The 15,237-nt window shown below is 37.4% G+C and overlaps 1 protein-coding gene across 11 annotated transcripts in view; it reads left to right on the top strand.

Annotated features, from left to right (window-relative positions):
• The window catches only part of FHOD3 (formin homology 2 domain containing 3), a 586,676-nt gene that overhangs the window by 504,342 nt on the left and 67,097 nt on the right, over positions 1-15,237 (top strand). For all 11 annotated transcript variants that reach the window (XM_067569969.1, XM_067569968.1, XM_067569967.1 and 8 more), the window contains 3 exons: positions 2,877-3,059; positions 8,329-8,448; positions 9,108-9,269. In XM_067569969.1, coding sequence (XP_067426070.1) covers positions 2,877-3,059; positions 8,329-8,448; positions 9,108-9,269 — 465 coding nt within the window. The remainder of the gene's footprint in view (positions 1-2,876; positions 3,060-8,328; positions 8,449-9,107; positions 9,270-15,237) is intronic.

Genomic DNA, 15,237 nt, shown 5'->3' with positions numbered 1-15,237 from the left:
CCTGCTGTGTTTACACAATGCTCAGGGATGGGGAAAGTCCCTTTGGAAATGCAGCTTACTGTTTCAGTGCCCTTGTTAAAATGCCCTAAGGCTGCTGAAATATTCTTAGAGTGGGGATGCTTTACCAACCAAAAACAAAAAACAAAACTTTTCTTTTTTGGTAAAATCCTTGCGTCCCGGCCTGGAGCCCTAGCTATTTGCAGGGGATAATTGAGGGTATTGTAACTGCTAGAATCTCCCCTTCTGAGACCAGAATTATCAAAAGCATTTTTACATCATTCACATCTGCTAAACTGTCCGTATATGAATGTTAAAATAATCCCAGTTGCAAACTATCCTGGCTCACTCAACCACACAAAGGTCACAGAATTTTAAGTCAGCTTTTAAAAAGAGAGAGAGAACTAGGTGCTGGAGGGCCTCATTTCTTCCATGTCTGTCTGTCTAATCTGTCCCTTTTTTGTCTGATCTCTTTGAGTATTTCGAAAGTGCACATTGCAGTGGCATCTAAGCACTGAACTAGGTATAGAGAGGTGTGAGAGGTGCCCTGAGGCAGTCAGTTCAGTTTTCAGACCTGGTCTAGGTATGTTCTAGCAATTGATGTAAGCATATAAAACTGATTACAGATAGGTAGATCATAAAAACAAATCAAGAAACCATATTGATTTCAGTAAATGAAGGCTGTCTTTGGTAAATGCACGCAGCAGTAATTTTAAGCTGTTTTCAGGATATGTGTCAGGGAAACACAGATACTGCTTAGAATTCAATTTGTATTTTACATTGTGATCATATAAATTTCAGGACAGAAATTGTATTCCCTTATTATCAGCTTGATCATTTTCTTGAATATATATCCCCTTCCATCACCCCGAGGCTGATTATTTTCATTTTTAGATTGTAAGTTCTCTGGTGTAGGTACTGTCTCTTGTACCGCAGTATAAAGACAATGTAATAATAACAGGGGGAGGAGCACAGAAATTTAATTCTAAATTATCCCTCTTCTGTTCCAAGTGAGTGAATAGAATGAATGATTCCACTACCTGTTTGAAATGAGTGCAGACTTTACACTTTCCATCTGCATATCTCAGGTGAAAACCAGACTGTCTTGTTATTGTGTAGTATAAGAATAAAGAGACACTTCGTTAAATTGAAAGATAACATAATATATTCAAAACTAACCGGTGAAAATGCTTCTTTAAGTGGAATTCACTGCTGTAGAAAGATGGTTATGAGGACATGTACTGTGGCTGGATTTGATAGATAAAATAATTTGATTGCTCAAAGGCTGATGGGGTCAGGAGGGAATTCCTCACTCCCCATACCCACATGCAACATTGAGATGTATTAGTACAGGAGGGAACAGCTGCCTCTGAAGCATCAGTCACTGGCCTCCTGGAACAAGATACTAGATTGGATTGATCAGTGGTGTGATCTGGTATGGCACATCCTGTGTTTCTTTGACTTTTTCACCTCTCCAGAATTGATTCTGTCATTACAGAGGGCTACAGAAAAAGCCTAACATTCTTTCCAGTGAGTGAACATAGTTCTTGTTGAAAACCTACCACTCCACCTTTAATGAAGCAGTGTTCAGCAGGCCATAGGTCCTCACTTATTTGATGCATTTATGTTCTTTCCTTTTCTTTTTTCAGTTTAAAATGTGTGTACTTGCTTAAAAACTCATTAAGAAGCAAAATCTTATTTCCGAGAATGACCCTGGAGAGCAAGCAGATGGAAAGTTGCCACATGTAAACAAGCACATAAAATCCATGAATTAAAAGGAAATGTAAATTTCTGAAGCAGTACTGACAGCAGCAAATGAGCATGCTGAAATCCTCTTTCATCAGTGCTGTAAACCTGTCAGATGAAAGGAAAAGCAGGCCCCATTTTATGAAGTGCACGCTTTTAATTAAAACTTTAACAGTTGTTCCACATTGGATAGTTATCTTAAACAGAGGTGTATTTCTAGGACTCACCTACACATGCTGAAATAGTGTTGTCACATTACATGGCAAAAAAAACATGGGGTGGGATTAGGGAAGGATAATAGCTCTTCCAATATTGTACATTTTATATAGGTGAGCCATCCACCACTGCTATCACCCTAAAATGGTTTGCCGTCTGGGTTCCTTTACTCCTACCGACAAAAATGCAAAATGCTGCCATTTAAAAAGAATTTTCATGGTACATGGTTTAAAAACATGTTTTCACCTGTACCCGGTATCTGAGTTATTTTGTTGTTCTACGTCCTCTAATGAATTGAGCAATTCATAGATTTTTAAGACCACGAGGGAACCATTAGGTCATCTAGTCTGACATCATGTATAACATAGGCCTTAGATTTTCAGCCAATTTCCCCTGTATTGCACTCAATAGCTTCTGTTTTACTAAAGCATATCTTCCAGGATGGTATCCAGTCTTGATTTGAAGACACCAGGAAATGGACAATCTACCCACTTCCCTTTTTAGTTTGTTCCAATGGTTAATCACTCTCACCCCTCAAAATAAAACAAATAATAATGAATTTTAATTACAATTGTAGACCCATTGCATGTGTTCTAGATTGCCTTGTTACAGTTTGGTTTCCTGTGCAGTGGTTTGTGCTGCATATAATCACAGTACGATTCTGCTCTGACTTACAGCTGCATGAGTCAGGAATCCCACCGCCACAAAGTAAAAGCAGTGTAAAGAACGTCAGAATCAAGTCTTCAGTGTGATACTTAATTGTCTGAACAGACACCTGCCTGAAAAAAAGGGTTTCCGGATATATACTGTATGAAATTGCCTGTTCTGCCTCACCCTTCCCTACATGGAAAAAGATGTTTGAAATCATTCGTCTTGTGCATCTGATTAAAAATAATGTCTTTTGTCTTTCTTTCTAGAAAATTCTAACTATGATTCCTACGGAGGAAGAAAAACAGAAGATCCAGGAGGCCCAGATGGCAAACCCTGACATCCCACTGGGCAGCGCAGAGCAGTTCCTGCTCACTCTCTCCTCCATCAGTGAGCTCTCTGCTAGACTCCAGCTCTGGGCTTTCAAAATGGACTACGAGCTGGTGGAAAAGGTAAGCTTCCTCTGCCTAGGATAAGGCCATTTCGAGTCCTTATTTCACCTTGTTCAGTCTTTATTATTACGTGACTGGCTATGTTGTGGGTGTGGTGACTGAATTGTTTTTAGCTTTTGTTTTGGTGACCAACAGGAGATGGGCTGGATGAAGAGGGAATATTTTAGCTCTTTTTTACAAAACAAATTAAGGGCTATACCTTCCTTCCTTTAATTAGGCAATAATGATTTAGGAACAAGGAATTTCCTGGTGAGGAGGGCCAAATCCTTACTCACGTCTTACCCAGATGTTATTCCGGCAAAGCACTTGTTAAAATCAGTGGGTGGGAGTTTTGCTGGCGTAAAGATTTAGAATATTGGAATCTGGCTTGTTATGACCAATGATGAGAATTAATCATTATATTTTTTGATTAGCTAATTTATAAGTTTCCTGGGATATGGGATCCCTCGTTATTGCTATTATAATCTCTTGAATGGGGGAGGGGGGGTCTAAGATTGTCTTTCAGATGTTTTTCTAATTTTGCTCTTTAGCAGAGTCACTCGTACGCAGGCAGAATGCTGCTGCACTTGTTGATGTGCAGTATTCATTCAAAGAGCAATAGCTGCATTTGTAAATTGTTTGTGTACGTGGATGCAAGGTAGATTGTTGATGGATGAGTGAGGAAGAGTCACCATTTCGGTGATTTCATCCATTCACTTGTGAACATTCAACAACTTTTTTTTATTATTATTTTATGCTTTGGTAAATTTTGAAATATTATTTTATCAAGTTCCTGACTGGTAAAACAGACAAACAAAATTCATCTGGTTTCAATATTTTTGGCCAAATTCATCTCTGGTGTAACTATTTTACTTTCAGTGAAGTTGTACAAGGAATAAGCTTGATCCTTGATGAGAGACTTAGTTAGTAGTAGCTCAATGAATACAAAATCTCTTTATTTTCCCGTTGGACTTTATGATATCCCATGCTGAAACAAAATCCAAGAAATAATGTATTAAAATGCAGATTTCCTATCAGATCTCGCAAATTCCCTGTGGGGGAATTTCCTCACTAAGTATTTGCAAAAGATGTTCATCTGCTGATATTAGCACTTAATTTCTAGAGCCAGATTTCATCAGAGGTTAGAGTTGGGCTCTTCCTGTTGTCATATTCTCTACTTCCTGAATTTTTATCTATTTTTAATAGATGTTTACCTGGTTTTTTTTAAATTGAAATTTACTGAAAATTTTGAAAAATAACAAAATGTCAACACATTCCCATGATAATATTTTCAACTTAAACAAACATTTAAAAAATTATGGGATCGGAGGGGCGTGGCAATCATTAACTCAGGATGAATGATTTAGAGGACCAGTGAACTCAATAGTGCAAAAATAAGTACAAATATCCTTTGTTACTGACAGTCGTAACCTTTCTGTCACTCCTTACCCAGCACTTTCGACGTAAGATCGAGATTCCTTTTCACTAGACTCTTATGACACATCTTTTATTTTCTGCTGAGAGTTTTGTATTGAAACTGTGGTAACAGTGCTCAAGTCAGTCTCTGGTGATTTTGAGTAAAAGAGAAATAGCTAAAAATGAAGAGGTGAAATTGATCAAGAAAAAATTGTCCTTATATCAATAAAACTTTCCTATCGGTGAGGTCAGTTAAGACTAGAAAAGTCTCTCAAGTGATGGCAGCTTGGTTGCTTGGATCTTTTAAGTTGGACTAGCGAGTGGGCCTAAAATATATTGTAGGGAACACAGAATCATAGAATCATAGAGTTGGAAGGGACCTCCGGAGGTCATCTAGTCCAACCCCCTGCTCAAAGCAGGACTAACCAGGAACAATCCTTTATTGGCAGGAGAATGGACTAAATGTACTAATTTTTCTTTTTTTTTAATGATTATATTTAGATCGTGTTAGCGTGTCTGTGTTTAGCAAGCACTATAGTGAAAGTGCAATTGCAGCTTCCACTATAACTCCCCTATTTCAGTTGCTCAAGACTTGCTCAAAGTAAATTCGTATTTTGGACTGAAATTTTCTATGCTTTATGTTAGTCCTGCAATATTTTATTTTTTTAATTAAGTTTGAGAAAAAGTGATTCAGCTGTTTTTGTCATCTGTATGCGTGTGAAAGAAAATAAAGAAATAAAATATTTCCACGTGGTCAGATTAAAATTTTTTTTTTTGCATCTATACAACACTCACCATTAAAATATCAATATATGCCAATAATTACTATGCACATAACACAGAGGTATCTGAGAAACAGAAGTTTTTTACCATATTTAGAATAGGAAATAATCATGGATCTTAGATATTTTTTGTCTTTTTAATGTCCTCCACTTTAAAGTGAGATCATATTTTAAGGCACAAGGGGTGGGGGTGGCGGAGTTAAGTTTCAACTTTAAGTCTCCATTTTCTGTCTTTTGTGTGCTTGGCCTCTCAATATGGACATTGCATTAATGCTAGTCCTTCGCACCAAATTATATGTAATTCAGATGCCATCAAATTATACAAAAATTTGACATTTTAAAAGAAGTTTGAAGTTATTAGAAAGAGGAATATAGTTTTTGTTGAGATAGATCTCCTAAATCAGGAGGGAAAAGTCTTTAAACTTAGGTCAGTGTGTGCAAATATATCTTCATCGCTGACAAACTTAAAGGATCATAAATGAGTGCAAACAGGTGTAATAATCAGAGTAGTTAAGCTGGGAAAGACAAGGATTCCCTTTCATTTCTCTTCGGCAACAAAATGATTAAACCCAAAGCCTGATCGAACTGGATACCATGTGCTATCATTCGTTAATGAAATGTCATACTTTCTCACAAATTATATTTCTTTAGAATAAAAATTATAAGGTTCTGTCATAATTACTTTGGAGCTGTAAAATGGTGGTGCTGACGTTCTCTAGTTTTGAAGGATCTTATGACACTTGATGTAGGAAAGAGAATGTTAATCTGCATGTTCTGACCAAATGAAAGTATGGCAGATTACATTCTGGCTACCTAAAATTCCTTTCTGGATTTTCAATTGGAATTTATACCAGAATTTGTTTTTTTTTCTTTGCAAGTGAAGTTTAAGAATCTCCCCATGCCATTCCTCACAATCACTTCACTTCAGCCTCACTCCATTTGCACTTCATGTTCTCTTTCTTCCTGCCCTTTCTCTTCCTCCAACCATGTTCCCTCCCAGCAATGTCCCATCTCCCTTCCTTTATCTTTTAATTAAACTAATCTCCTTCTAAATAAACTTTACTCCCTGATATTTAAAAAATCAAAAATTCCCTATCCCCCATAAAAAATCTGTGGTACTTACATGACATTTCCACCAACCTAGATGTTGTAACCCTTTCCCCTATCATGTGTCTGTCTTGTCTATTAACAATGTAAATTCTTCAGGGCAGGGACTATCTATTACGCTTTTTGTGCAGCGCCTACACAGAAGGGCCCTCTTCATGGTTGGCCTCTAGGCACTATCCTAATGCATATAATAATAAATAAGAATAATCAGCAGATGTATATAAGGGATTCCAAGATGGTATAAATTACATATCATTTGGCTGCATGAAGATGTATATGAAGATGTAACTGAGGCAAATTCATTATGCCTAATATGATCTTGCTAGGAGCTACCTTGTTATCTAGTCTAGTATCAAGTAAGTTACACCATTTTAAGGCTTATACGTGCTTAATTTAAATCAGTTTTTAAATCAATTTAGTTATCCCTGGCTTTACAACTAGCCTGTATTGCTTTAGCTTAATTCAGTGATTTACCAAATAAAGCTATCAATCAATCAATCAATCAATCAATAAAGCTATACATAAATCAATTTTACATGGTTCTGGTCTACCTTTAGCAGTTAGCTCAAGATAGCTGCCTTGGTCAGAAAAATCACCCCTGAGCACTGTGGCTATGCCAACTTAATCCCCAGCGTAGATGCAGCTATGTCAACAGAAGAATGCTGCCATTGCTCAGAGAGGTATTGTTCCTACACCGATGGAAAAAAACCCTTCCATCAGAAGAGGCTGCATCTGCACTAGGGCGTTATGCTGGCAGAGCTATGGTGACCTAGCTGTGCTACATAGTGTCTGTAGTGTAGACATAAACCTTAAACTGGTGCAAGATTTGTGTATGTAGTCATGGCCTTAGACTCCCTTACACCGATATTCTGATGTGTAAATTATCACACGTTGCCTCTGAATTTTTTCGCCCCTACCAATATGCCTAAAATGAAATGTACAGTACTCTTTTTCTTTTGATGTATACAATATGGTAGTATGATAGTGACTGTTAATGCATATTCACTTGTAGCTCCCTGCACATGTTTATGGTAAAATATCCCTATAATCTGCATCATGTTTCTTCTAAGCAGAGAAGTTCTCAGTTGTTTTGCCACTCTGCCTGAAATACCGTGGCTTAATTTTGGCTCCTCAGATCACAACAGAATAATAATTTGGAGAAAGAATACTGGTTACAGATGACTAAAATTAAATTTGCTGATAGAAAGGACTGAGAACTATATGTACCTTATTGTACATACAAAATAAACAGCCCTTGGCCACACAAAAAGATATAGAAATAAGCTCATTTATTTCAATTACTGTATCTCTCTCTGCCTTTGAACTATATAGTGTAGTCCATTTCCTGAGATAATGGAGCAGAATTTATGTTTGTAAATCTGTCAGTATATATGCCTGCCCGCAGATAACTTGTGTGTATAGGAGGCACATTAAGAGTTTGCAAGTTAAAAGGTTAAAATCAGAGGGCAGTTTTGTAGAGCTTGACACTGTAATGTTTTGTGAGTTTTAAAGTTACAGACTGATATACAGAAGTAGTCACATTCATATCTCAGAGATGGCATCATTGGTAGAGAACTGTAGAGGCAGATTAAAGATGTCAACTCACCAAATATTCTAGGTGTTATTTGCACTTGAAAGATCACAAAAACTAGAACTAAGGCATTTCATTAGTGATGATTTTTTTGCCTCTAACTCAAATACCACAGCCCCCTGTAGTAAAGTTTCTCCCATTTGCAATCCCATAACTTCCCTGTGACAAGGACAGCAGTTGCTTACGAGAACAAGCATCTTTCAGAGATCTTTCATTTATTTCTCTGCTGGTTTGTTATGTGAGTTAGTAGCTGCAGCAAGGAAGAGATACAGCACCACAGGACTGCCAGCTCTCTGTGGGATCATTGTTTAGAAATTTTGCAATAATTAATATTAAGACAGAAGGATCTACGAGAGCCTAAAATCCTCATCTTTTTTTTTTTTTTTAATGATAGGAAGTTGCAGAACCTCTTTTAGACCTGAAGGAAGGAATGGACCAGCTGGAGCATAATAAAACCTTGGGATTTATCCTTTCTACTTTACTAGCCATTGGGAACTTTCTAAATGGAACCAATGTAATCTTTTGTTACCCTATCATTTTATTAGTGACTATTATCACAAGAGTTTCCTTATCAGCTTCCGTACCTCGTATCACAGTTATGGCCCAGTATATATGTATTTCTAACACATACATGTAATTTTAAAAAGAAAATCTACATTGTATGTTGCATAAATGCTATTTTCCCCTTTCAGAATAACCACAGAGAGATTTGGCACCAGGCACACAATTTTACACCAGTGTAGCCCCATTGACTTCAGCAGAGACATTCTTGATTCACACTAACAAGAATCTGATGAAGTAGGTTTCTGCCCATGAAAGCTTATGCCCAAATAAATTTGTTAGCCTTTAAAGTGCCATAGAACTCTTGTTGTTTTGCTGAAAACAGACTAACACGGCTACCCCTCTGGAACTCACTCACAAGAATCACGTCCTTGGTCTTTTCATTGCAAATGGAATGATCTAGGCATCTATTGACTCCTCAGAAGTATGTAAAATTGTGTCAAAAAGAGTCATGTATTCTTCTTGCTTTGGGATTCTTTTTATTTAAAAAGAGTAATTTCTTCCCCTCGCCCTTTCACACATTGTATATTTTAGTAAATGTTTTCTTTGAGGAGATCTGTGTGGACAAAATAAACTTACTTTTTTAAAAGATGTGTTTCCTCTTCTACACAGGCCAAAGCTTTTGAGTTAAGCTACCTCGAGAAGGTTCCGGAAGTCAAGGACACAGTACATAAGCAGTCCCTCCTGCACCATGTCTGCACTATGGTGGTAGAAAAATTCCCAGACAGCACAGATCTTTATTCAGAGATTGGGGCAATTACTAGGTCAGCCAAGGTATGTCTGCAAAAATAAGAAGAAAAGCTCCTTGCATATGCTACAGATGCTAGATCTTTATCAGTCACCTGAGGAACGAAAATGTTTTAAGCGTAACATTAAAGTTTTTGCTTTTATTCTTTTTTTTTTCTCTCCTCCTCACAATGCTTCTGATGAATGTGGCTTTATCATGTCATTTTAATGGAATTTTAAAGGTACCAGTAGTCTTATCTTTCTGGCTGTATCTCTGTCGACCCATGAAATGATTTCCTCATTAAGGCATCAATAAGCAGCCACGCTACTATGTTTTCCATAAACCTAAAACAAATTCATTGCCTTTGTTGAGCTTTGATACAACTATAAAGCAGTTATTCTAGAAATCATTGAAGTCATCATTATGTGTCATATAGATCTATTATAATATTATTACAAGAATTATTGACATATCTTTGTTAGTTTGTCCTTAGCTATTTTCAGGCTAGTATTTGATTTTATTGGTGTCGCCAGAGTTTATTTTCTGATATTGGGGAAATCCCTTTTTTAAAGTAAATGATGTCATTAATGGTGTCATACTCATCAAGAGACCAAGAGGCACTGTTTTTTCTTTTTCTTTTTCTTTTAAAAACTAGTTGCATCAGAAGAGTCTTAGAGAGACAGGTGGATTAGGTGATATCTTTTATTAGACTAACTTCTGTTAATAAGAGAGAGAGGCTTTCAAGCTTACACAGAGCTCTTCTTCAGGTCTGGAGAATGTTCTCAGAGGGTATGTCTGCACAGGGATAAAAAACCTGTTGCTGGCCCAGGTCAGCTGACTCGGGCCCCTAGGGCTCAAGCTCTGGGGCTGAAAAATTGCCACATAGGTATTCAGGCCCCAGGTGGAGCCTGAGCTCTGGGACCCTGTGAGGGTCAGGGGCCTGGAACTCAGACTCCAGCCTGAACGTCTCCACAACTTTTAGCCCTGTAGTCTGAGCCTTTGTCAGCTGACCTGGGCCAGCCATGACCAGGCTGCATGGCTTTTATTCCCATATAGATATACCCAGTGTGTCACAGCTAAATACAAGATGGAGCAGATTGTTTAGCATAAGTCATTAACACATATTTCAAGGGACCATTCAAGGTGAAATGGCCGGTTGACACCTCTCCAATCACAGTGAGTAAAGGAGGAAAAAAAAGATGGGGGAGGAAGATTAGTAGACTACAGATTGTTGTAATAAGCCATCAATCCAGTGTGTCTATTCAGTCCGTGATTTTTAGTGTCTAGCTGAGTTATGAATTTAAGCTTCCACGCTCATCTTTTGAAGGTGTCATATAGGTTTCTTTTGAGGATGAGTACTGAGAGGTCAGATATAAAGTGATCACTTTGTGAAAAGGGTTTGCCCACAGATGTTATGGCATTTGTCTTTTATCATTTGTGTAAGTTCATTTAGTGCACTGGATGAGGTACACCACATGTGATAGGCATGTGTAGGATCAATGGATCTTCAAAGGTGTGTCGTGGGAGTTGTTGATCTTTGTAGCAGTGCTGACTTTCTCCTCAAAGTGTATTCTGTGGTGTCTGAGTGCCAGGCTGTTATCTACCTAAGATATTAGCACACCCACTTTCTCTCTCTAATATCCTGGGATCAACATCACCACAGCAATCCATATAAGAAGAGTCTTGTTGCTTCTGCAGATGCATTGGATCAGTTTGCATCAATGGGACCTATAGAGCTAAGAGTTTCCTTTATTACTGTTGGGTTGAAAGCTCATTCTGGAAAAGTGTTGGCTTAACTTAAAGTTTTAGAGTAGCAACTTTGACACTTTTCTACTGATTTTCAAGGTATTTGCAAGTACACTTGTTCAGTTGGGTGCCTGTTTATATATATGGTATATAACCTATCACTTAAATCAGCTTCTGTACCAGATAGGATAGGATACCGGAGGACAACTAATGTGACACCAATTTTTAAATAAAGCTCCAGTGTCAATCCTGGTAATTAGAGGCTAGTAAGCCTAACTTCAGTACCAGGCAAATTGGATGAAACTATAGTAAAGAACAGAATCATTAGATGCATAGATGAATACATTTTGTTGAGGAAGGGTCAATATGGCTTTTGTAAAGAGAAATCATGCCTCACCAAAATAGTAGAATATTGTGAGGGGGTCAACAAACGTGGACAAGGGTGATCCCATGAATATAGTATACTTGGACTTTAAGAAAACCTTTGACAAGGTCCCTCGCCAGAGGCTCGTAAGCAAAGTAAGCAGTCATGGGATAAGAAGGATCAGAAACAAAGGGTTGGAATAAATGGTCAGTTCTCAGAGTGGAAAGAGATAAATAGCAGTTTCCCCAAAGATCTGTACTGGACAGTGTTGTTCAACATATTCATAAATTATTTGGAAAAAGGAGTAAACGGTGAGGTGGCAAAAATAATTAAGTCCAAAGCAGACAGCAAAGAGTTAGATCTCACAAAACTGGGTGACTGGGCAACAAAATCACAGATAAAATTCACTCGTGATAAATGCAAAGAAATGCACATTGGAAAACATAATTCCAACTCTACATACAAAATGATGGAGTCAAAATTAGCTGTTACCACTCAAGAAAGAGATCTTGGGGTCACTATAGATAGTTCTCTGAAAACATCTAGTCAATGTGCAGCGGCAGTCAAAAACTAACAGAATGTTAGGACCCTTTAGGAAAGGGGTATACAGAATAAGAAAATATCATAATGCCATTATATAAATCCATGGTATGCCCACACCTGGAATACTGCATGCAGTTCTGATTGCCTCATCTCAAAAGAGATATATTAGAATTGGAAAAGGTACAGAGAAAGGTAACAAAAATGATTATGGGTATGCGAGAGCTTTCATATGAGGAGAAATTAAAATGACTAAGGGGGGATATGATAGAGATCTTTAAAATCATGACTAGTATGGTGAAAATGAATAAGAAAATGTTATTTACCTCTTCACATAACACAAGAACCAAGGGGTCACTCAATGAAATTAATAGGCAGCAGGTTTAAAACAAACCAAAGGAAGTACTTCTTTTTGCCAGTGCACAGTCAACTTGTGGAACTTGTTGCCAGGAGATGTTGTGAAGCCCACAAGTATAAGTGGATTCAGAAAAAGAATTCAATAAGTTTTTGGAGGACAGATCCGTCAATGGCTTTTAGCCAAAATGGTCTGGGATTGAGCCCCATGCTCTGGGTGTCCCTATGCCTCTGACTGCCAGAGGCTGGGACTGAATGACACTGGATGGATCGCTTGATTTTTGCCCTGTTCTGTTCATTCCTTCTAAAGCATCTGGCCACTGTTGGAAGATAGGATACTGAGCTTGATGGACCATTGGTCAGACCCAGAATGGCCATTCTTATGTTCTTCTGTGTTCTTTGAGAGAGAGAATTTCTCTCTTTTCTTTTGTTTGTTTAGTTTTTTTACTACCAAAGGCTTGGGATGAGTGAACAGAAAGGAACAACAGCCCCCAAATTTTGTTTTCGTCCTAACATAATAGCTCGGTGGTGTACTGACATACATCTAGGACAGAACTGCATTAGAAAGCCATATTTCATATGGAAAGGAGGTGCATTTCAGCTTTTTTCTCATGCCAGTTTACTCTGCATGAACTCTGCAGTTCTACTCTGCAAAGTATGTAAAAATGACACCTTTTTTCTCAAAAAATTTGCTCCTTCTGTGTGTTTAGAGTCCTATCCACTAATATTAGTGACAAAAATAAATCTTGCTTCTCTTTACTCCTGTTAGCACTGCACAGCCAACATAAGCATCAGGAGGGACCAAGAGTCTGTTCCATCTCATGCACCATTAATTAAATTCATTAGTAAATGCCTATGGAAACCACTAAAGGCAATGGAGCGGTAACCAAATGCCTAAATCTTCCAGTATCCAAATGTGGGACACTAATGTGTGACAGACCCAAAATTGGGACACAGAAATAATATTTATGCAGGAAACTTACAGTTTGGTGGGTTTCTTTGGTGTATTCCTTCCTTTCCTTCAATCTATAACCTTAGCTTCTTGCATCTTTAATTCTTAAGTAAGTGATTTTCAACAATAAAAGTGAGGAGAGGCCAAATTTGTGTGGAACATAGGGAACTCTGTGTCTAAGAAGAGTGACATTCCTCATAGTGAGGGACATTTGAGAATGCCTCTTTGTCACCGAGGATATAATTTGAAGCCAGAAGGGACTGCACAGTTGTCACTGATGACAAATTTAGTCTTCAGAGCTTTTATTATTGAAAGTGATGTGCACAATAGAAACAATTCAACTTGACTCCAAGAGCCCAAGTTGAATTTTCTGAGCTGGAAGTTAGAAACATGTTTTTAATTTTAAACTGTGGATATGGGATATGGAATCATAGAGAGTTAATTAACATGGGAATTCAGAATGCAATTTTTACAGAGTTGTTTTTTTATGAACATGGGAATAGCTTAGATCAGTGAATCATCTATTCTAGTATCTTCTGTCTGGCAGAAGTCAATATTAGCTGCTTCAAAGGAAGATGCAAGAAACCCAGCAGGATAACCTGACTCTGGGTTATATTTTCCTAATAATCCCCAATAACTGGAGGTTGCTTTATTCCCTCAAACAGGAGAGATTATATCCCTTCCAAAACTGTTGCTTTGCTTTTCAAAAAATATTTACTATTAGAACCTAGATGTTTTTGTTGTGCATATAAATGTCCAATCTTCTTTTGCATCTTGCTATGTTCTTGGTCTCAGTGATATCTTGTAACAATGAGTTCCACAGTCTAATTGTGCATTGAGTAGAAAGTATTTTCTTTTATCAGTTTTGAATTTGCCAACTTCCTGTTTCATTTTTGGAATTTACTGACTGTCTGAATTAAAGAGCCTTAATTTCTTCAATCTTTCTTCTTCATTTTTTCATACTCTAATTATTTTCACATCTGTCTTTGAAGCCTCTCTATATCCTTTTTTTTGCACAGGATGAAAGAAATTTAAAACAGTATTCCAGGTGAAGACATACCTTTGATTTCTATAATGGCATTATGATTTATTCCATATTATTTTCCATCCCTTTCATTAAGCATCCTGACATTTTGTTTGCTTTTTTGACTGCTGCTGCACAATTTACAGCAGTCTTTATTGAGCTGCCCATAATGATGGCCAGGTATTTTCCTGAGTTGATACAGTTAATTTAGAACTCTGCAAGTTGCTTTAGTGGTTCAGATTATTCACTCCATTGTGCAGTATTTTACATTTAACAAAATTGAATTTTATCTGCTACCATGTTGCCCACTTACTTCGCTTGATTAGATCTCTCAAGTTCCTCACAATCTTCTCAAGCCTTGACTAATCTAAACAAATTTCTGTTATCTGCGGATTTTGCCCTCTCAGTACTCACACTCTTTTCCATATATTAATCAGTATATTAATCAACAAAAGTTCTAGTACAGGACCGTGTGACATCCTGCTGTTAATCTTGTGCCATGATGAAAATTGACTTTTTATTCCAATGCTTTGTTTTCTCCCTCTTGGCTAGTTTATGATCAGTGACAGTACTTTGCCTCACATCTCATGACTTCTTTGTTTTGTGACTAGCTTCCTGTGAGGCACTTTTTTCAGCGGCCTTTTGAAAGTCTAAATTAATTTTGTTTACTTGTTCTCATTTATCCACTATTTTACTGGCACATTAAAAGCTTTTGAGTAGATTAGTGAGACATGGTTTTCTTTTGAGCAAGCTGTGCTGTTTAGATCCTATCACATCGTGTTCATCTAAATGTTTTATAATTATGTTTTTAATACCATTTCAACCAATTTACCAGGTACAGAAGTAAGGCTTACTGCTCTATAATTTCCTGGCTCAACCCTAGCACCTTTTTAAAAATATAGATACAATATTTGCTGCCCTCCAGTGCTCCAACATAGTAGCTGATTTTAATGAGAGATTGCCTAGTTTTGCTAGCAGTTCAGTCACATCATTCTTAAGTAACTTCAGAACAAGGGGTATGTACCATCTGGGCCT

This window comes from Emydura macquarii, unplaced genomic scaffold (assembly GCF_026122565.2).
Source record: "Emydura macquarii macquarii isolate MOO-44397 ecotype Brisbane River unplaced genomic scaffold, CSIRO-AGI_Emac_v2 contig_2975, whole genome shotgun sequence".
NCBI lineage: Eukaryota > Metazoa > Chordata > Testudines > Chelidae > Emydura > Emydura macquarii.
This window is presented reverse-complemented; position numbering and strand designations above follow the sequence as displayed.